General features: G+C 42.0%; 1 protein-coding gene across 17 annotated transcripts in view; it reads right to left on the bottom strand.

The window, feature by feature from the left end:
- Positions 1-22,198, bottom strand: part of ANK2 (ankyrin 2) — a 509,522-nt gene that overhangs the window by 245,484 nt on the left and 241,840 nt on the right. For 2 of the 17 annotated variants that reach the window (XM_053254698.1, XM_053254677.1), the window contains exon 1: positions 4,501-5,265. The exons of 12 other annotated variants lie outside the window; for them this stretch is intronic. In XM_053254698.1, the coding sequence (XP_053110673.1) occupies positions 4,501-4,623 (123 nt within the window). In that variant the 5' untranslated portion in view covers positions 4,624-5,265. Of the gene's footprint in view, positions 1-4,500; positions 5,274-22,198 lie in introns of those variants that run through there. 3 more of the 17 variants (XM_053254696.1, XM_053254683.1, XM_053254653.1) reach the window with 2 other exon arrangements.

Below are 22,198 nucleotides of genomic sequence, written 5' to 3'. Positions count from 1 at the left end.
CTAGCCTCAGAAGGAAGGTGCTCCAGGCCCTGATCATTCTGGTTGCCCTCTTCTGCACCTTTTCCAGGTCTACAATATCCTTCTTAAGATACAGTGACCAAAGCTGTACGCAGTACTCCAGATGTGGCTGCACCATAGATTTGTATAAGGGCATTGTAATACTAGCATTTTTATTTTCAATCCCCTCCTAATGATTCCTAGCATGGTATTAGCTTTTTTCACAGCTGCCACACACTGAGACAACACTTTCAATGAGCTGTCCACCATGACTCCAAGATCTCTCTCCTGGTCAGTCACTGATAGCTCAGATCCCATCAGCGTATATGTGAAGTTGATGTTTTTTGCCCCGATGTGCATCACTTTATACTTGCTTACATTGAACTGCATTTTCCATTTTGCCGCCCAGTCCCGCAGTTTGGAGAGATCTTTTTGGAGTTCCTCACAATCTGTTGTGGATTTCACTACCCTAAATAGTTTAGTGTCATCTGCAAATTTGGCCACTTTGCTGGTCACCCCAACTTCTAGATCGTTTATGAACAAGTTAAAGAGCACTGGTCCCAGTACCAATCTCTGAGAGACCCCATTTCCTACCTACCTCCATTGTGAAAACTGTCCATTTATTCCTACTCTCTATTTCTCGTCCCTCCAAAGTTCATCCTACCTGCCTAATCCCATCTAGGATCTGAACAGTTCAGACAATGGTAACATGGGGTGAAAGCAGCTCTGCTGAACCCAAGCAGTTAGGAATAGAGAAGCTCAGCCTAAAACAGCCCAAGCCCCTTCTAATGGACCAGCCTCTATGTAGCAAGCAGGCAAGTCAATCACTGCCAAGGGCTTCATAACCTCCTAGTGCATGACATTATAGATAGGCCAGTGTTTCTCAAACTTTATGGAATGGCACACCACCATAATATTACAAGATTCTCCTTGCCCTTCCTTATTAGAACCTCATTGACTATACCCATCCAAGCATATATACATACCATGCACTGTTTCATCCTCATTAGCTTGGCTCTTAAACACGCACACTTACTTTCTTGGCTTCCCTTCCCTTCACAGTAGTTCCCCCTTCCCACAGCACTTATCTTCTCTGGTTCCTATATGCCACAATAGTCAGGAAAGTGGAACTCCACTTCTTCCATTCATCAGTTGCATTGATGCTGTTGCCTACCCCTTGAGTAGGCTTTGAAAAGCCATGAATATTGCCTGTCTAGTGCAGTGGTTTTCAAATATGGCTTATAACCCAGTATCAGGGGTATTCGGCAATAGGCTCCTTGCCAACTGAAATGTGTATGATCTCTTAAAATATCATCTGCAACATCACAGTCATTCAGATGCAGGACTAATAGTTTGCTTCTGTTAAGATTGCCAAAGCTTATGCACTACGTCCACAATGTAGCAGTTTTGAAGGTAGCCAATCAACTAAGGAGAACTTTTTTCCACTCACTGCTGTGGAGACACAGGCTGAGAAATGCAAATCAATAAGCCCTAGCATATATTGCCCTACTATGCTTTTATGGAACCTCTTACGAGAATAAATTATTCTTTTGGGTTGCAGAAATAAGTGATTCCCCTCAACTGGGTCATGAGAAAAGTTAGAAAGCAGCTGGTCTTGAGGCCTATATGGCAATAAGTTTTCAAGCTGTTTATGTTTCCTCTATCTACTGGAAGTTCGCATCCCATCTCACCCCACCCCACTGGAGTCACATGCACACACAAACATTTGAGAAAACACTGTTTGACGCGCACACACCCCTAGACCAAAGTTACTGAGAAGCCACCAAATCCCATTTGTTTGTCATCTCAATCCTGCAAGGTTCTCCTGCCTTTTGTCTACCATGAAACTGAAGGGATGTGGCTCAGTATCCTCCAGAGATGTTCATTACTTTGCAATACATAGATATGATTGCATCCTTTATCTTATATACAGATAAGATAATATATTCTTATATACAGGAAGTGCACCCACAAATTAGCACTTCCAATATACACTTCCAGAAGAAAGAAAAGGTTATCAAATCTAAACCACACCCACCCTGTTGGAAAGCAAGTTTGCTGCGTGGCCAAGATGGTTATTTATATAACAATGCAGTAAAAGGCAGATACATTGAGTCTGGTGGCTGAATATTAAGTGGAATCAAGCAAATACAGGCACAGTGATTCCCCTGTATGTTCTGAGCCTTGGCCTATTATTTTTCTTAGGAATATCCTGGTCTCTCCCCTCTCTGTTGCCAACATATTACTAACATGTGGTGCTCTAAGTCTGCCTGGTTCCAATCAAGGCCATACAACAGCCTGTGTAAAAGGGATGCCAGAAGGGACTGATTTAATTATATCCAACTTTAATTAAAGAACCCTAGCATCCCTATTTAAAACAGACATAAAAGCAAAGGTATTTCCAAAATCAGATTCATGCAACCCACCCTTTTCTTAGCCATCTATACGTGCAAAAAATCATGAGCCCATATTTATGCATCACACATCACAGAAAAACAATATTATATGTTTTATAAACAATAAAATGATCAAAGATATAATCAAAGAGCTGGCTTATGCTGTAGTGCCCCATTTAGGGGATTAGGATAGTAATCGCAATCTGTCTGCAGCAACCACATTACAGGCTTCACAGCACTGCCTGTATTAGAAATGACATTCATGTTCTGATAAAGAGAATTCTAATGCAACTTAATGAATGCTGCAAACAAAGCCTTTGAAAAGTCAGACAGATCACATCTGAGCTTCCCATAGGTATCCAGCAGCTTAACGAATAGGCAATTTTTTAAAAAAACACAAAACCCCGTGATCTTAATGAATTCAGCCTGAATAATTCATTTCACAATGGCAAGGTATGGAAATTAGATAAATTCCAGAGATATACAGAAAGAACAGCAGGGATAGTGGTTCTGGTGATTTGCAAAGCATTTCTGTAAATTAAGATGTAGCATCACTGGGGCCTTCTTCATTTGCCATTTGCACTCAGGCATAAGGAAGAATGTGGGCGCAATGTGCTAGAAACGATGACAATTACCATCTTGGACTTGGAAGAGCAGACAGTTTGTATGGCAAAAGAAAACAAGGCAGCACTATATACAAGTTAAAATGCAGCAAATACACAATATACTAATATATACTAATAGCCACTCCAAGATTGTGGCTTCCCTCAATTAATTTACATTAGTGCTCACATGGGGGGGATAGGGAATCCATAATAAAACACCCTCTATTTCCCCCCAATTTTAACCAAATCATGACCTTCTGTAGCATTCTAAAAAAAAGTAGCTAAAGAACCAGCCTGAAAGTTAAGGAGGCTGGGCCCTTTGAGGTTATAAAGGTATAGAAAAATGAACGAACATCATCAAATGTGAAGATTACACACTTGCCTATTTAACAAATGCATTGGGGAAACTCCATTAACAGGGGGTTCCCAACTTGTGTACAGGCAGTAAGGAAAACAAACAAGCATGATCTTCACACATGACAGCACACTTTTGTTTTTAACCTCTATACCTATAAGGGCCACTGTGTAAAGCTATCTAAGAAAAGAGTGGTTGTGAGTTTCTAAGAATATGCTTTCCACACAAATATACATCCTCAAGATGTCCAACAATACCACTGTTATTCTTATAGCTTTTTTTACCAAAAGAGAAAGAGACAGATAGATTTTTCGGGAGACATTATAGTTTCCTTAGCAAATGAGCAACTGGCCAGCATTTGGTGAAAACTGGTGTTGTTTTTTTAAAGGAAATAAACTGTCACTAGCTTCTCAGTACTAACCACATATCCAAAACTAAGCAATATTACAATTGCTTCAGAGAAGAATGATTAAGGAACATTTGTCAGAACTGGAAGAAACAGAGACAGATTGCAGATGCTTACTTCAACACAAGTCAAAACCAAAATCAAATAAGCCAAACATCTGCAGCATATGAGGGCAAAGAACACAAAGGAATGCTAAAACAGGAATCTAGGAACGTAATGGGACACATAGGATAATGGGGTAAAGTATCAATTCCTGACTGCAGCATCAGTACTGCAAGCACTAAGACAGAGGTCTGCTTATAGCATTTGGATTTGCTGTAAAGATGCATGCAATTATTTAACAAAGAATGGAAATAGAGAAAAGGGGAAAGGGTAGCACAAAACCTATCTTGATTAGGCACAGTACAAAATCACCACCCTCCCTGCCAACAAAGAGCTTCAAAACAGCTGGGGGCATAAAACACCTGGCTCCAGAGTGATCAAAACAGAGTCTAGTTCCTTTGAAGATAAAAGAAAGGCTATATTAGTGCTACTGGCCATGAGTTGAAGGATTATCCTTTATTTACTCTCATTAGAGTAAGGTTAGTGGAAGAAGGGAGAAAGTCTATGGAGGAGGTGCAAATGGAAATTATGGGATGGAAATAGAAAACAGAGACAGTGCTGCGTGTCTTGCAGAGAACATCTGTGTACGTGTCCGATATGGGGGAATTTATGGTGATGGTAGGCTATGTTTGTTCATACCTTGCGTTTCCGATTTTCCCTAGAGATTTTCCTCTGCCTTTTTCTTTCCTTCTCTTTCTCCTTCTCTCTCTCATCAATTTCAGCCTCTCGAACTTTTTTAATGGAAGCAGCAGCGTGAGCCATTTTGGAGAGAGAGACACCTGCTCAAGCACCTCAGTTCCTACCCCACAGATATCCAGGTGATTTGTTAGTCTCACAAGGGCACTGATGAGGTGATGCTGGAAGCCAGAAATTCACAGGGCAATCCTCTTCTCCCTCTACAGGCACCTTAAGCTCCAGCCTCTGCAGCATCGATAATTCAGCACAGTGTTGACATATTCCAAACTCGGAGAGTCCCTCTTGCTCCCACCCCTGCAAAAACACACATGCAGGCACACGGACTGAGAACTGTAGAGGAGAAGCCTTACAGAGAGCAGGAAACACTTCAGATTTCCTGTGACAGCTGAAATAAAAATGTCCTATAAACAAATTTCACCAAATTGGAAAGGTCTGTTGGGATTCCTCTAGATGGGCTGCGTTGCCAGGATAAAGAGCCAGGACGGACCCACCTCTGTACAGTCGTTCAAAAGGGGTGGGTGGAGGTGGACAGCTCCTTGCAGCTTCCAGCATCACCTCGTTACAGGGTGAGAAGAAAATGGTGCAGTCTGACTTAATGAGTTGCTGCTGCAGCTGCCTCAGCTAAAGCACATGATATGCTCGTTTCTGTTCGCATCCCACCACTCCAGTCCTTCCTTCCTTTGCTTGTAATATAACTATTCTCCCTCTCCACCCAAAACCAGATAAATAAAGCATAAACAGGAGGAAATGTTGGCTTCGTTTGGAGCAAACCAGCTGCAGCCTGTTCCATCCAGGTAGAGACTTCCTTGCTAAATACGTGGTTGGCTGAGCTGGGAGCTGGGGAAAGCTGGAAATATTCAGGTCCTCATTGTGTCGTTTTTAAGTCCACGTGAGGCTGCATTAGGAGAGCTGCATTAAGCAGGGAACCAAATGCTGCTTTGAGAGGGGATGTTAGTCAGGAAAACATGCAGCATAATCTGGCTCAGCCTGTCCCAGCCAGCTGAACTCTATGGGGGAAGGGTAACAAAATATAGAATATTTTAGTCTGCATTATATATTACTAAAGGCTGTTGTCAGCCATTTGGTATGATGATTTGTGAAGTGCTTATGTTAGGGATAAAAAAAAAAATCAGAAGGATTAATAGAAGAAAAGAGAGAGCATCTTTTTAATTAAAAAATAATTATTATTCCCTCCCCAAACATTTTAGATGAGATTTTATTATCTTTTATATCAGGGACAGATGGGGGTTATCATCCCTCAGCTACTGATCCTACAGCTAGAAGCTGTCCTTGAAAAAGACTGGCCCCAACTTCCCAGACAGAATTTGCTACTGCAAATGTGTTTGCTACAACAATGCCTCCCATGAAATCAGCAAGGCAATCCCTTTCTCAGACATATGTAAACAACTAGCCTATGGATGTCCAACTACACTGTAGAACTAGTAAGGACTGGTTGGCAATAAAGTCTGGTAAACTGGCTAAAAGTAAGCTACACTGAAGTACATAAAGCAATGCATTCTGACTATCCTTTTCATGTCCCAAGTTGGGAATCATGCAGTCCTTGGTTGGCAGCACCATAGTGACTGAAGGGAAAGTTATATTTCCCATGGTTCTCATTTAAACGGTGCTGGGCTGGCCTCACCACCGATCCCAGTGGTGGATTAGCAAAAGTGGTGGCAGCAAAAGTATTGCAGTAGTAGATAGACCAGGTCTTCCCAAAACCACATTCTGTTGTTCAGGGTTCTGCTGGTCAGCAAGACAGAAAGGATGAACAGAGACCAGATGCTACAGGGAAGCAAGTAAGAGGGCATTAGGCAAACATTCCTATCCACACGGATATAGCTGTCTGACCTGGACTGCAGACACCAACTAAGTGGGAGTCAGGAACCCAGAAGCTGGAATTCACAAGCCTGGGGTCATGAGCCAGTGAATATTACCGATTGCAGACAAAGTCCAAGCCTGGACAGGGAGCCTTTAAATGTTCTGACCTGTAGATCCAGTGAATCACCACACAGAGCAGCAGTTTACAGATCCATGGGTTCCTGCTCTTGCCCTGGCAGCTCTTGATATTACCAGAGTGGAAGCCCTATTGGATCTAGCAGCAAGTCATAGATACCAAAAAAGGAGGGAAACCTCCAATAGAGTGAAGGAGGCAAGCTGGAGCCTCACCAAGGGATGACTGGCTAAGCCAGTCACATTAATGGGGTGGAACACTTGTGCACTCCTAATTTTCAGTTGTGTGCTGGCAAAAACCTAGGTAGGAAGAGGGGGAGTGATTGTCTGTGAAATGGGAGGTGGGTAGGACAGCAACGTTCTACATAGCACTTTAACAAGGTATGAAGAACAGCTGTCCTACCCATCTCACAATCGCTCTCCGCTTCCCCTACCTAAGTTTTCACTAGTGCACAACCGAAAATTGGGAGTTTACAAAGCTTGCAATACTGGGCAGTGCTTGTCCAATCCCAGGGATTCCCAGCCTGTTGTACCCCATATACTGCTGTACAACTCTCATCACCCCCAGCTACAACTTATTCCCCTGCTAACTTGGCAAAGAGGGACTTTTAACGTGGTGATTCTCTTTATTTAGCAGGGTGGAGTAAATGGCCCTATCCACCCCAGCACAGTACCTCCAGTGACTGTTGCTGGTGTCTATCGTGTGTTTCTTTTAGATTGTGAGCCCTTTGGGGACAGGGAGCCATCTTATTTATTCGTTATTTCTCTGTGTAAACTGCCCTGAGCCATTTTTGGAAGGGCAGTATAGAAATCGAATAAATAATAATTGTAATAATTGTAGCTGGGGATAATGGGAGTTGTAGTTCAGCAATATCTGCAGTACCACAGTTTGGGAGCCCTTGTCCTATCCCATTAATGATCATATGAAGTGGCTAAATGAATAGCGGAGGAGGCCCCCTTCAGACCAAGCAAGTAATTGTGCCAGGTGGGCTGGTGTCATGCTGCTAGGTCCAGGAAATCCATTGTCATAGACTATGTTGGGCAGGAGTGCAAGGAAGTCATTTTTATCTCACTTAGGCTGCAAATATGCTAAGCCCAAGGATCGTACTCTTTCAGCTAACCACAACATGCAAATATACATCATTATAAAATAAATCAAATACCAATTAACACAGGGTTCCCACTCCTCATTAAAAATTTTCACCCCCACGCACACCACACATGCTCTCCTGTTCTTTTCAACTATAAAATGTCCCACCTCTGACCCATCCAATCTTTCATAAAAATATTAATCTCCCCAATCTTTGCTACAGTGACTGCAGCTGTTGCTTCTCACAGAAAACACAGTGGTAAACACTGCCTACTAAAACCAGAGCGACAGATAACCTTTATATAATCCAAGAGTGTCAGGCTACTGTAGCTGAAACTCTTTCAGTACCAGTCTGGGTGGTGAATTGGGGAACCTTTTTTGACTTGCTGATAGTTTGTAGAGGTGAGTGGCTAGGAGAGTTTTCTGTTTAAAGTGAGGAAAGAAGTTATGAATGAAAACCTCCCATGAGCAAAAAAGGAGCAACTTTCCATATATTACAGTTGGTAGTCTGGCAGAAAACTAGAGATCAGCATGATGACCAGAGGACTTACCAATGCACATGTTCCTTCTTCTCATGGCTGTTGCAATGTTATGTTCCAGACAGTGGTTATGTCTGGAAAAAGCATCTAAAATGTAATGTATGAATATGTATTTTATTCTCAGTTTACACGTTGAAACTAATGCTGCAAATTACATGCCATCTTAAGCACTGTAACTCATTGGGGCTACTTCAGCTTGTTCCTCATTACTATTGGTTTTTCTGTAAAATTATTACTTTCTTAGGTTGAAGGTAATTTTATGGCCTATCCCAACATATTTGCAACTGCAAAACAAACGGATTATTCTCTTCTGGAGTATATTAAGGTATTGAATGTCATTGTTTTCAGCATGGGTCATGGTTTTCAGCAAGCACCTCCTACGTAATCAGATGTGCAAGAGTTTTAAAAACTTTCCTGCCTACTCCTTCTTCCCCAAATAAGCCATTTCTCTAAACTGCAGGTGGTTGCATTAAAAAAAACCCCTGCCTACATTAATGATTTTCAATCTGAGGTAAAAGATATGCCAGTTCATGTTCCCTTCTACTAGTTTACCAGGTAGTTAAATATATATAAGGACATATTTGAGTTTGTTCCCACAACATATCTTGCTCTTTCTTATAATTTTATTTCCCTTTTAAAATGGGCATTTTAAAGCTATGTGTATACATTCGTTTTATTCAAATCTGGGATATATAGATTCAGCACTTTTGTTCTTTCAAGTACAGTGCAACTGTCAGTTCTCCTTTGAACAGATACAGCCATGGGAATATTGTGTATGGACTGCAATTAACCATAATAGCTATGGACATTTATGTTTAATTGCAGCATATATATGCTAAAAATGAACTCAGATGGCTAAGCGTCTATCAGCTGGGCAGCAAAATGGGCCACCCAAAAATAAGACAGTGGTTTTTAATATTCCCAGGGACTCCCTAGCAGTGTTCCTTCTAAGAGGGATTCCTAGATTTTGTTGACTACAACTCCCAGAATCCCCAAGCAAAAGCCATTGCAGCTAGGGATTTGGGGAGCTGCTTGGCTAATAAGCAGAAAGTTGCCGATTCGAATCCCCGCTGGTACTATATTGGGCAGCAGCGATCTAGGAAAATGCTGAAAGGCATCATCTCATATTGCGCTGAAGGAGACAATGGTAAACCCTTCCTGTATTCTACCAAAGAAAACCACAGGGCTCTGTGGGCATCAGGAATCGAAATCGACTTGACGGCACACTTTACCTTTGGTCAACATCTGGGAATCCCTCTTAGAGGGAACAGTGCTCCCTAGGTACAAATAATTATATACCAACACTTCCTCTGTCAATCTCCAGTTGGAGATCATCCATCAGGCCAACCAAAACAGTCTCCACCCCATAGCCAGCCCAGAAGCCAGTTTGAAATGGGTCTAGATAATCCGTTTTCTCCAAGACTGTCTGGAGCTGGGAGGCCACCACCCTCTCAATTAATTACCTTGCCCAGCCACAGAAGGTTGGAGACAGGCCTATAGTTATTTAGCTCTGAGGGATCCAAGGTAGGCTTCTTCAGAAGCTTCTTCAGAAGCATTTATAATCTCTACCAGGCCTTCTACAACAACCCCCCTGCCAGATAGTATAAGCCATGTCGGACAAGGGTCAAGAGGACAGGTGGTAGGCCGCACCGTTCCAATCAGCTTGTCCACATCCTCAGGAGTCACAAACTGGAACTGATCCAACCTAACCACAAAAGAGGAGTCACTGGATACCTCCACATCAGACACTCCACATCAGAAGTAGTTGTGGAGTTGGAATCTAAGTCGGCCCGAATACGAAAGATTTAATCCACCAGAAAAAACATTAAACACATCACAACAGGTAGTAGATGGTTCCAGATTCTGATTCAAGTGAGGAGGGGCACATACTAGCCCTCTCACAACCCTGAACAACTCCGCCGGATGTGAACTTGCAGATTGCCATACGTATGGCCTGAGCATAGGTCTTCAAATGAGCTCTATGTTGCAATCTGTCAGATTCAAGCTGAGTCTTTCTCCACCTGTGCTTCAGTCATCTACCGGTACCTCGCCGCTTCAGCCCCCGTAGTTCTTCCATATACCAAGGGGCCAGTTCTGAAGTGGGTCGGAGAGGATGCTTAGAAGCAATCATGTCTACCGCCCTGGTGAGTTTGCTGTTCCAATTCTCCACCAGGGCATCAAGAGGATCACTGGCAGAGCCAACACTAAATTCCTCCAAGGCTTCTTGAAATCCTATGGGATCCAATAACCTTCTCAGGCGGACCATTCTAATAGGTCCCTCAGCCCTGCGAAGGTGGGGTGTGACTGTGAGTCCAACCTTAACCAGATGGTGGTCTGTCCATGACAATGGGGAAATCACAGGAGTCCCCACCCATGGAACACCACTCTCATCAGAGTGAAAGACCAAATCAAGCGCATGACCTGCAATGTGCTTCGGTGCCGAGACCACTTGAGATAGGCTCATAGTCGTTATGGCTGCTATGAACTCCTGAGCCGCCCTGGACAAATTGGTCCCGAAATGAACACTGAACATCCCCCAGCACCAAAAGCCTGGGGGACTCCAACGCCAAACCCGAGACCAAGTCCCTCAGCTTAGTTAGGGACTCCGTTGAGCAGCAGCGAGATCGGTACACCAACAGAAGCCCCAGTCTATCCCTGGTCCCCAAACTTAAGTACACACATTCAATATGGTATGACACTCTAACAGGGATCCTGGTAAGGGAGATATTATTCTTATAGACCACAGCCACTCCACCTCCCCCCATCCCCGGTCTCTCACCTGCTCCTCAACAGAGTACCCTGGAGGGAGAAGCTGGGACCACACTGGGCACCCAGCCTCCCCAAACCAAGTCTCTGTAATACACACCAGGTTGGCAATTTCATCCAAAATCAAATCATGGATGGTTTCTGATTTGTTCTGGACTGACCTGGCATTACAGAGGAGCAAGGTGAGGTTCTAAGGGTGGTTGGCACTGCTCCCCAAGGTCAAAGAGCTGGCAGGACAGCCGGAAGGGGAAACAGCTATTAGATTTCTATGTCCCCTTCCCCTGTAACAACCCGCTGACCTGCCAACGTTACTTCTCTGTTTCCCACCACCACCAGAATTGCCACCCCACAGTCAGTGGACATGCCCCCTGTCTCCCGATCTCCAGGTAAGCCCAGACTTTGGTCTGATCTTCCAGGAAAATCTTACGTTCTTAACTTTGCAGATTCAGTCTGGGTCCCAGAAATCTGGGAAAGCATTGGGTCAGTTAGTTCCAGAATTCACACTTCAGTAGTTCTTGTTTTGGTAGTAAACCAGAAGCGCTAAAACCTAACATTGTGGAAACTCCTTGAGCTCAGTAACACAGGGTTCATCAACTGGAATGTTATTCATATATACCATAAATAAATAAATAAATAAATAAACAAACCTCCTAATCATGACTGCTGCTTTTTAAAAAATATGCAAGCTATGCTGAATTAGCATACTTCAACAGAGCAAAAACAAAAGTCATCAAGAAAGAGCAAGTCCCTCGTGGTATTGATTTTAAAGTGGCCTACAGCAAAGAAATATTTTGGTAAACAATAGGATGTTTAAGTATAGCTGGAAGTGGTCAGTCACTGCCCAATGTATGCGGCATTGTATTGATCCTAAGGAGATGAAGTCCCTCTGCAGTCATCAATCAAAAGATTGGATGTTCAACATCCTGTGCAATAAAAACCGTTAGCCCTATGTAGCAGGGATTTTTCCTCTATTTTTTCCTTAGAGTGTGTGTTCTGTGGAGTCGAAGCTCTGCTACAAATGTTATGTAGGAGGTGAGTGGGAGAGGAAGCAGATGAACAATAAGTCTGAAAGAACAGAACACTGGGGGAAAATATGTCTCTTCTGACACAGGTCTGCTGCAATTGATTATAGAAACAAAATTTGAAGTATAACAGAATACCTCCAGGGATGCTCTGCCTCTTGGTTCACATGCTTCTAGATCGTCTGTACATTTGGCTGACTAGTCCACTTTAATTTTAAGAAGGCATCTCAGAACTGTGTTCCTGGCTTGTAGATCTAATGCTTAAACATACCATGTTTGGCACTTGTATATCTGAAGTCTCTGAAATAAAGTGATTGATAACTAGAGAAATTAGCAACTGTATCAGCAACTATATTTGCGTCTGTAATGGAGACACAATTAGTTAAGTTTACCATCTTATGTTGACAAGCGGTAACATGATCTCCTTCCTTCTTGGTCACCACAACCTTCCTAGTTCCCAATTCTTCTCTATCATGTCAGCCTCTCCAAACCCACTAAAGCTGGAAGAGTCAACTGCAATAGTGTCTTGAAGTTCTTATCTGTTGTGATCTAGTGAGTAGCTAGAGAGGGCTACAAGATTACCAGAGAATTGCAAGGCAAACACCTTTAAAGTACTTCTTTAGTCCTCTCTAAATGACCTTTGGCACCCGAGAATACAAGGGTGGGGTTGGGGTGCAGTCCCTAAGGCTGAAGGAAGGCAAAGGACTCTTGCAACCCTCTTAGGGAAAATAGCCAGAGAATAGGAAGAGGGAAAGAGAAGAAGAGACACGGCATGGAACTGCATCAGGAAGTCAGCAACTCTGAATCAATTTATAAATTTATCCCTCTCAACGCCTTTCATCAATGCTATATGAAAATGGAAAATGTACTTATATGGCATTTCAGAGTCTCCAAAGTGCTTCACATATATGATCTCAATGATCCTTACAATAAACTTGCACGGCAAGTCAGTATTATTATTCCCAGATTAATTTCCCCACATTTCAGATGGTTGGAGAGAGAAGATTGAAGCAGAGAGATATTGGCTTGGCTATGGTCATCTAATGAGTCTGTGGCACAAACAAGAGTTGATACAAGGATTTCTTGATTCACAGTTCACGTTTCATAGTCAAATATCTGGTATACTTAAACTTTAAAGAAGCATTCAAACAAAATACAAGTTTATTGTTACTCCTGAAAGGAAGCGGCAAGAATTAGTGGCAGAATCAGGCCTTCTACTAACAAGATCTGGATCTCAGCAGCTGCTGGAAGACTGACAGATGTGGAACCAAGGGGACTCACCCAGAAACTGGCAACTGTAGTTGCCAATTCCATACCAATAATTGGTATGTAGTTGCCAATTCCATACCAATAATTCCATACCATACCAATAAGGACTGAGGATTTTTAAATTGTTAAATGCATCCTTACACGTGACTATTAATTGTTTGTAGAAGTTGGGCAAACTACTTTGGTCACATTGGATACCTAATTTTCATGGCCATATGACAAGGAATTCATCCATATAACAATATGAGTGACTCTGGTTACTGAATCTGTGATAAAGCATTGATCTCATTGCTTCAGCCAGATCAGTGGTAAGCCTGGAGTGGACAAAGTAACTTTTAATTAATTAATTAATTAATTAATAACATTTATATCCCGCTCTTCCTCCAAGGAGCCCAGAGCGGTGTACTACATACTTATGTTTCTCCTCACAACAACCCTGCGAAGTAGGTTAGGCTGAGAGAGAAGTGACTGGCCCAGAGTCACCCAGCAAGTATCATGGCTGAATGGGGATTTGAACTCGGGTCTTCCCGGTCCTAGTCCAGCACTCTAACCACTACACCACGCTGGCTCACGTTTTGCACACAGTACACTGTTGTCTCTCCAACACTTTGTTATCATGATCGATAGGTAGATAAATGTTATTACAGTCTTTGAACAGTACAGAAGCAAGAAAAAGAAAAACGCAGTCAGGCCCATACAATAATATAGTAATAATATAACTTTACAAGTATACAGTAGCATAGTAAATCACTCCAGTAGATTACTCATTAGATGTCGCCGTATGTCATCATGATGAACAAAACAGAAAACTGCCTCCCATTGCAATCAACTTTGTAAAACAAAACCAAAAAACCCCCATAATGTTCCCATGAAATAGCTTGTACGTAACTGTATATAACTATGTTCATACAAATGAAATTTGCTATATTTCAAATCTCCATTGTTTGGAACAGGCTGCAGAAGTCTAGCTACAAGCAGGAAGCCAGTCAGTATTTGGTGTGGTGTGGTATTTTTCTTTGAGTTTCTGATTGGATCACTAATCTTCAGCGATAAGAAAATCATTTTAGTTGCCTTCCCAAAGACAGATGGCTCGCACTGCACTTTAGTTTTCTGAGCTAGAACATTCAAAATATAAGTCTTCTCCCTGCCATACTCTGAGCAGATTTCTAATACCTTAATGTTTCAAATGTCCTCATAATTATGTTGATCTACTTGGTATCAACTTCCCTGGCCTATCTGAAGTGTGTTTCAAAATATGTAGCAATTTTATATGGGGGGGAGAAAGGACAGACCTTGTTATACATGGATCCATCACCTGTGGTTTCATGTATCTGCAGTCAAGTAATTTACACCCAGCCTCGGCATACATGGGTGGAAACGGCATAAAAGGGATTAAATTCATGTATCCACGGTTTGGAGACAGCCAGAGGTAATTTCTGGTAATTTGTCAAATGGAGCCATTTTGTGCCTTGTTTCATTTTTTAAAATGTCTTTTTCCATGGGAAAAAAGTCAAAATTTCGACTGCTGGGAGGAATTGTTGGATCAGTGGAGGCCTGCGGAGCACAGTAGGACACTTTGTTTTGCCCATTTTGACCATTTTCAACCCAATTTTTTGGACCACGAGGAACCTAACCCATGTGATTCCACAGACTTAGTAACTCTGTATTCACGTTTTCCGTATCCATGGTAACTGCAGAGAACGCAACCCCTGAGAATACAGAAGTTGTGCTCTGTGTGTGTAGACAGATAGAGAGATACAGATATACCGTGTTTCCCTGGAAAATAAGACAGTGTCTTATATTAATTTTAGCCCCCAAAAATGCACTAGGGCAATTAGCGGTACATCAGAAATTACTGCTAGGTCTTACTTTCGGGGAAACAGAGTATACACTCTTCTCAATATATGAAAATCTAAAAAGCACAGAGCCTTTTTTTTTCCTGTAGAGGGTATGCCTCATGAGAAAACAGGTGTATGCACCTATTTAAAAGCATAACACTGCCAAAAGGGGACAATTAAGAAAGACCTTTTAATTTTGGAGAAAAGCAAACGGAGATGTTAAGCTTTATGAAAGAGGGCAAAGTCTCTGACAACCCCTATAGCTTTATCAAACATTTATCCAGAAAAATCTGGTTGAATGGAAATTGTTCTCTTTGCTTCTCCCAACGACTTTGAAGAAGCTAGCACCAAGGACAGCGCTAATATGGAACTCTGGTAGGTTCTACTGCACAGAGACTGAAAAGTGTTATCTTCGCCCTTGAACAGGATTTCAGTATAACTTAAGAGCAGCAACAAACTATATAATTGGCAACTGAAAGATACTTACAATTGCTTCCAACAAAAAATATCACAGTTCTGCATTGCTCAAACACTGGGGTAGGGGGAGAGAGATCTTGAAAGGAGAAATTATTCTGGCAGTTTTAATGAGGGGAAAATATATTTGAAATTAAATATTTGACTGGCCTTAGACACAGCAAGATCGAAATGCCGAGTCTTAAGGCATCTCTGAAAGGTTGTTTCAGATGACAGAAGGAATTTCCTTCTCTTCCTCTTGAGTCTGTCGAAGAAAATGGATGGGGATTTGTAGCCCCCTGCTGGGCGTGTGCTGCTTAGCCAGAAATAAAAGTCTGCTTACAGCTAAATGGAGCAGAAATGGCATTTTTCAATTACAGGTTTTACTGTTACTTTTGCTGGCATCCTTGCTGCATTGTGTGTATGGATTACAGCAGTAGATTACAGGTCAGATTACAACAAATGAGACACAATTGTTCTATTATCTCTAGAATTGCAAGTAGTAAACCATGACTCTGGATAGTAAGCTATTTACCCTGGTGTAATTCTGCTGACATTCATGAAACTACTTCACAGTAAATGGCTCAAAAACTGTCAGCCAATGACAGAAACATTATGATTAGTTCAGATTTCAGCCTTAAATATATGAGTTATATTATTTTATAACAATGAACCAAAATGACTTTCTGCAGTTTTATTTCCAGCAACATGGTCAGTGTTAGCTGAAGCCATCATTAGCCCTGGACGCATTGATTAACCCACCACACCACAAATATTCCCCATACAGCTCTTCCCTTCTACCACTATGTCTTGTATTAATATATCATTTCTCCCTTTCTGAAGGTTGATTTTCCTGGGAAAGGGAGGGGGGGACCTCATGTTTTTCCACCACCATCAAAGCCATTACTATCATTATGGAATAGGTTAATCCTTATTTAGTTATTTGCTGTGCGCTCAGGGGACTGAATGTGCACACAGTGTGCTTCCATATTCTCCTCAATGAAAGAGAGAGTCCAGCACAAGCATTTCTCTGTTTGTATGGAATTGCCTTCTCAATCAAAGTGAATGAGGGGAAGCTGCTGAGAACTAGCTGTCTACATGCACAGAGGTACATTTGAGACACAGAATCGGAGCATTCACATAAATTTGTTTAATGTAGCAAAACCATGGGGCGGGGGAGGATTCTTTCCTTGGCACAAATTTTGGGTTATAATATCCTGTATAAATTATCATCATGGTAAAGATTGTTCTGGAAGGGCTCTAATGCACAAAAGGTCATTGTTATTGCACCGAGTAAACTGCATTTAAAGCTTGCCTTTAAAAATGTATATGTTAAATTACAGATCTAAGCAACTTCTTTTAAAAGAACTTTGTTCCCAATACCTATCAAGATCCTGAAATTTAAAAGAAAATGCTGATAAACAATTAAGAAGCAATTAAAAAGTAGGCTTTTATGTATTTCAATATTTTGTTCATTGTATAACTTTAAAAAAATACTCCTTTGTGAATATTGTTTGCTGATAAGGAGGATTTTAACATCGTTGAAACTACTGAGAGACACAGGCACAACTTCTAAATTTAGAAAGTAAAATTTAGATAGTTTTGAAGGACACTTGTCAGCAAAGAGCCTGGCTTCTTGTCAAAAGGCTTCACAGTACCACAACCAAGATGCTCCCTCCTGCTGGTATCTCCGAGGGTCAGGGTGCTGGGAAGCGATGCCCTGCATCATGATGCCCTGCAGCGATGCCCTGCATCACCCTGCCCCCTAGAGCTCCAGTAATGCACTGCATGAGACTGCAGTGCATTATGCAGATCCCCCCTCCCCTCCCTGAGTGTGCCAGCCACATGACACTTGATCAAATAAACGGGAGGCTCCATGGGCCGGGTAGAGCTGCTCATGAGAACCACCAGAATCAGTCCTGATCTCAGCACTCCTCGGCCTGGTAGCCTGGGTTCTAAACCCAGGCTAAAAGTGAGGGAGGAAGACATGCACATGCCTCCTCACTCACTTCTGGCTCATGCGGAAGCCTGGGCTGCCTTCCATACAGCTGGGCAGGAGCACCCGGTAGCTCAGAAATCCCCTCATGCACTGCGCTCCTCATGCAGTGCATTGTGGGATTCTGGATTGCAGCTCTGCCAAACGCCGCTGCGCCAGTCATCTGGGTGCATGACTGGCAGAGGTAGAAGGAGCTGCCAGTCACCTGGGAGGAGGCAGGGAGGAGCCTGCCTCGCCTGCCTCCCCTCTCCCCGCTTATCCCCCAGTTCACAATTTAGTCGTATGAACAATCTTCTCTTACCTCCAATATACAGGAAATCAGAACTTCAGAGTTGGAAGCAACTGAGCATACAAATATATTCTTTAATCTTTATTAAAACAAATTTACAATGCTAAACAATATTGATCCAAACACAAACAGTAAAGCATAATACAACAAACCACAATTCATCAATCCATCCACACACTAATATTATCTGTAGCAGCAAAACAACCATAATTTTCCATACTGGCGTAAAGAATAAAATTTGACCAAATTATATAAAATAATTATCTGTATTATAGTTTGCACGAGACCAAATACTATGGGTTAGCTTTTCTGAGATCGCAATAAGTCATAGGTTCTTGTACCAGATGTCCATTGACCAGGTTTGATTTTTCCAATGTTTGGCTATAGCTAACCTGGCAGCAGTTATCATAAAAACAAATAATTTTTTTGATGTAACATCTGCATTGACCAAAGAAAATGCATTTACTAATGCCAGCTGGGGGCGTAATCCTATTTTCTGGTTCATAATCCTGCACATTACCATGAATATCTCTGTCCAAAAGGATAAGACCCAAGGACAGGTCTACCAGAGATGAAAATAGGTTCCCTTCATCCCACAACCATTCCAGCAAAGCGGAAAACAGTCTTTTTGGATGTATGCTATTTTTATTTATTTTATTTAAGTATCATCTATGGAAAACTTTGAGAAAGATCTCCTTAATTTAGGCCAAAGAGGAAGTAACTGGCTTCCATTTCCATATGTTCTCCACTCCTGACGGGGTTTTCTCTCAGCCTCTATTAAGAACTTCACTGGAAAATACTACATCACTGGTATTTAACACCTTCGATATTAGCTCGATTTTCTCAACAGAACTCCTACAATGTTGGAGGGGTTGTAAACAGAAAGGTACATATTATCATATGTGGTGGTGAAAATTAAACCTTTTGGGGAGAAACCTTTTATTGAAATTAGCAATATAATGAATCAAAGAACAGAATATTCTCCAGATTTGGGTTTATTACATACTTTTACAGGAAATAATACTAAATTTAAAGATAAAGAATTAGTTATCTTTTAAATCCTGGCTGCTAAAGCAATTATGGCACAGCAATGGAAACTGTTGGATACTTTAAATGTGGGAAGATAACAAGGTATGGTCATTGGCAATTTTAGAAAAAATTTCAGATAAAGTAAAGATAATGAAAAGTCAGAGAAAAGAATCACAATTTTGTCAAATTCAGAAAAAATATATTTCTTATATAGAGCGTAATGGAAATAACTCTGATCCTATTCATGACGTTCGGAAATCATGATTATTTTTATATGCTTGGAATAGTGGATGTGGTCCACTCCTAGTAGTGGTCCAATACTATGTAGATAGATATGTTTGTTTGTATCATAAATACGCTGTATTGATTTGTATTTTATTAAATTGAATAAATGTAAGAATGTTCCAGGGGTTAAAAGAAATCCACTCCTGATCTTTGATTTCCTGTTGCAAGTCATTTTCCCAAGATGTTTTAAGGCTAGGCAGAGTGTGCACATATTTTATAGACTCCAAATGGGGAATACTTTGAAGGTAAGTAAGTTGAGGGCTTTATAGTGCAGCTGAAGCTAGGTCATAGAACACCAAGTGCAGACCCATACAATGAGGAATTACACTAATATATTTGAACACAAGAAAAAGCATGAGAGAGAGTTTGCAGTGCTTACTGCCTTCCAGCTGACCCAGGTTGCAGCAGAATGCTGTAACCACTCCAGGGGAAAGGGCGATACATAGAGGTTTACCAAGTCTTTACCTAAATATCAGTCTATCAGTTAGATATGCTGGGGCTAATCTGGCTTCTTTCCGGGTCAGTCAGAAGCAACACTTCATTAAGAACAATTATACTGTCTTTAAGCATATGGAAACAATCTTGTCAGCCATGTCAGAGGTGCTGACCAAGCAAAATGCATCAAGCTCTTGCCCTCTGCTCTGTTAGTGCCATAACACAAACCACGAAATTGAACCCAGGCTCTCACATTCTCAGAGAAGGAGAAAGGCAAGTCCTTTGAGGCCACAATGCCCCTGGCTGCATTAGTTACCCAGCCTCTTCTCATGATCTGTGAGAAGGGCTTGAGGGCGGTCTGCAGGGAAGGCAGGTTAAACTTACCTTCCCCACTGATGATTGAGCCGGCGTTGCTGCACGCTCTCTCCGTGCGCCCAGATGATTATCCACACAGCGGGGTGGGCCGGGGACTGGAATGTGTTGTCCCTCCTCCCCTCCCTGGGTTCTCCACAGTGTGGCAGCTGTGGCTGCAAGCAGCCACGGCTGCCAAATGATCCAAAATAATGAGGTTATAAGAGAGTGCTTACTCCCTTAACCTTGTTTTATAGTGTGGCTATTTAAGTGAGTTTTCCACCTTGGAGCCGCCGGGATCAGGTTGATCCCGGCAGTTCACAGGCGTGTGCAGAACTAGGCTGGGCTCCTTTAGCCAGGTTTTGCATGCGCATGTGAACAGCCTCGCCATCTTGAAATCAAAACAAGGTGAGAGGAATATCAGAGATGAAAAGTCCTTAAGGAAAGTGAATGGTACACTCTCTGAAGACCGTCCTATGCAACCTCTCTCTGGATGTTTAAACAAAGATCATTTACCAAAAAATAAAAAAATAAAAAAATTTGGCTTTTCAAGAGGAAATTATAGATGACATGCCTGAAACAATTGGGAACATGACTGTAATTCAGCCAAGTGCACAAAGTGTTCCTTCTTGACTGTCACTATATGTTTAAGAGATTTCACAGTTTAGCTGGACATGAAGAGAGGGCAGACAGGAGTGGGGAGCCACACTTTTTTCTTCTTCTCAACTGCAAAGCCAGATGCTCCATTTGAAGGATTCTTTCTCATTGTTGGCTACCTATCAATGGATTTTAGATGGTTCTGACCATGCAAGAAATTCTTCCCTAAAAAACAACCATGATATCTACCTTAACTCCAAACAAGTGAATAAGGAATAAATTATGACAGCGCTCTAAAACGACAACTATGGAACCATAGTCATATGCAGAGGTGGACAGGGAGGGCAGTGCCAGCTTGGGGGGGGGGGGGCTGTTTAGTGGTGGCAAGAGGTTCCTTTAAAAGTCGTTACCTTTTATACTGCTCACACCTGGTAGCCCCCGTGAGCAGTGATGCACCACCCAGCATCCTGCATGGATGCTGCCCCATCTACTGCACACATGTGGCTGTTGCACACATGCGGCCGTTGCACCATGCTGTCCATGCAAATGGCTGGCACTCATGTGCAGTGGCCAGATGAGCAATGTAGTTGTGGCAGCCTCCATGTGGGACGCTGGGCATGCACCGCTGTTTGTGGGAGCTGCCAGCTGCAAGTCATATCAAAGGTAGTGACTTTTTAAAGGTACCTCTCACTGCCCCCACCCCCTGACACCGCCCTCACCTGCCGCCTCTGGTAATATGTGAGTGTTACTGGAAGGCCAACTGCAGTGTACACTATGCTGTGTAGTGATTTCCATCCTATCCTGCACTCCAAGGCAGGGAAGAATATTTATTGCCAGAAGAAATAAGACCGACCAGCAAGAATCTCTCTATGTCCTTGGCAAGAAATTGGTGAACTGTAAATTGAGGGATCCTGCTGAACAAAAGGGGCAAACTGCAGTACACTGTGGAATAATAACCTTAGCTGGAAATCTGCAGGTGCACAAAAGAGAGATTCAAGACTTGAGATTTAGAGAACGTGTTCTAGTACTTAAACTATGAAATGTAAATGTAAAAGGTTGTTTAATTAGGATGAATAAACTGTGCTCTTCTCCAACCCAGCTCGCGTCAAAAGGAGAGTATGCAGTACCATGCATACACCCATACCCACAATGCACAAATAGGCTCCCCCCAGCCCAATGGATTTTGAAACCTACCAGCAAAGTGATCCTATGCATGAAGATACAGACTTCACTGTGGGATTTATTCCCAAGTAAATGTCCATAGGATTGTAGCCGTATGCTGAAATCAAATGCACACTTATTTGGGAGTAAGTCTCATTGGTCAGAGGGACTTCTTTCTCAGGAAACAGACTGCAAATGACAAACTTCATAAACAAACCAAGGACATACTAGGGAACATTCAGAAGGCTTCAGCAATGGAACATTGACAAGATCTTCAGAGGGACCCATTTGGGTTGCCTCCACTTTTCTAATTGTATCCAGCTCTGTAATAGCCTTCTTGAGATGGGCTAGCCCATACTGTACATATTACTCTAAATCTGAGTGCATCACTGATACATATAATTCTTGCTGATTTATTTTTTTCTACCGTCCCTAATTATTATTAAACACACTAATAGCAAATACAAGTGATTAAGTCCTGTCAGATTAGAAGCAAAATGGGTTCACATCAAAATAAGGTAGTGGTTCTACATCTTTGAAGGAATCATAGGTATAGAGAAAATTAAAT

The sequence above is a fragment of the Hemicordylus capensis genome, chromosome 5, assembly GCF_027244095.1.
Source record: "Hemicordylus capensis ecotype Gifberg chromosome 5, rHemCap1.1.pri, whole genome shotgun sequence".
Classification (NCBI taxonomy): Eukaryota; Metazoa; Chordata; class Lepidosauria; order Squamata; family Cordylidae; genus Hemicordylus; species Hemicordylus capensis.
Note: the sequence above shows the minus strand (reverse complement) of the source record. Positions and strands in the feature narration are given on the sequence as shown.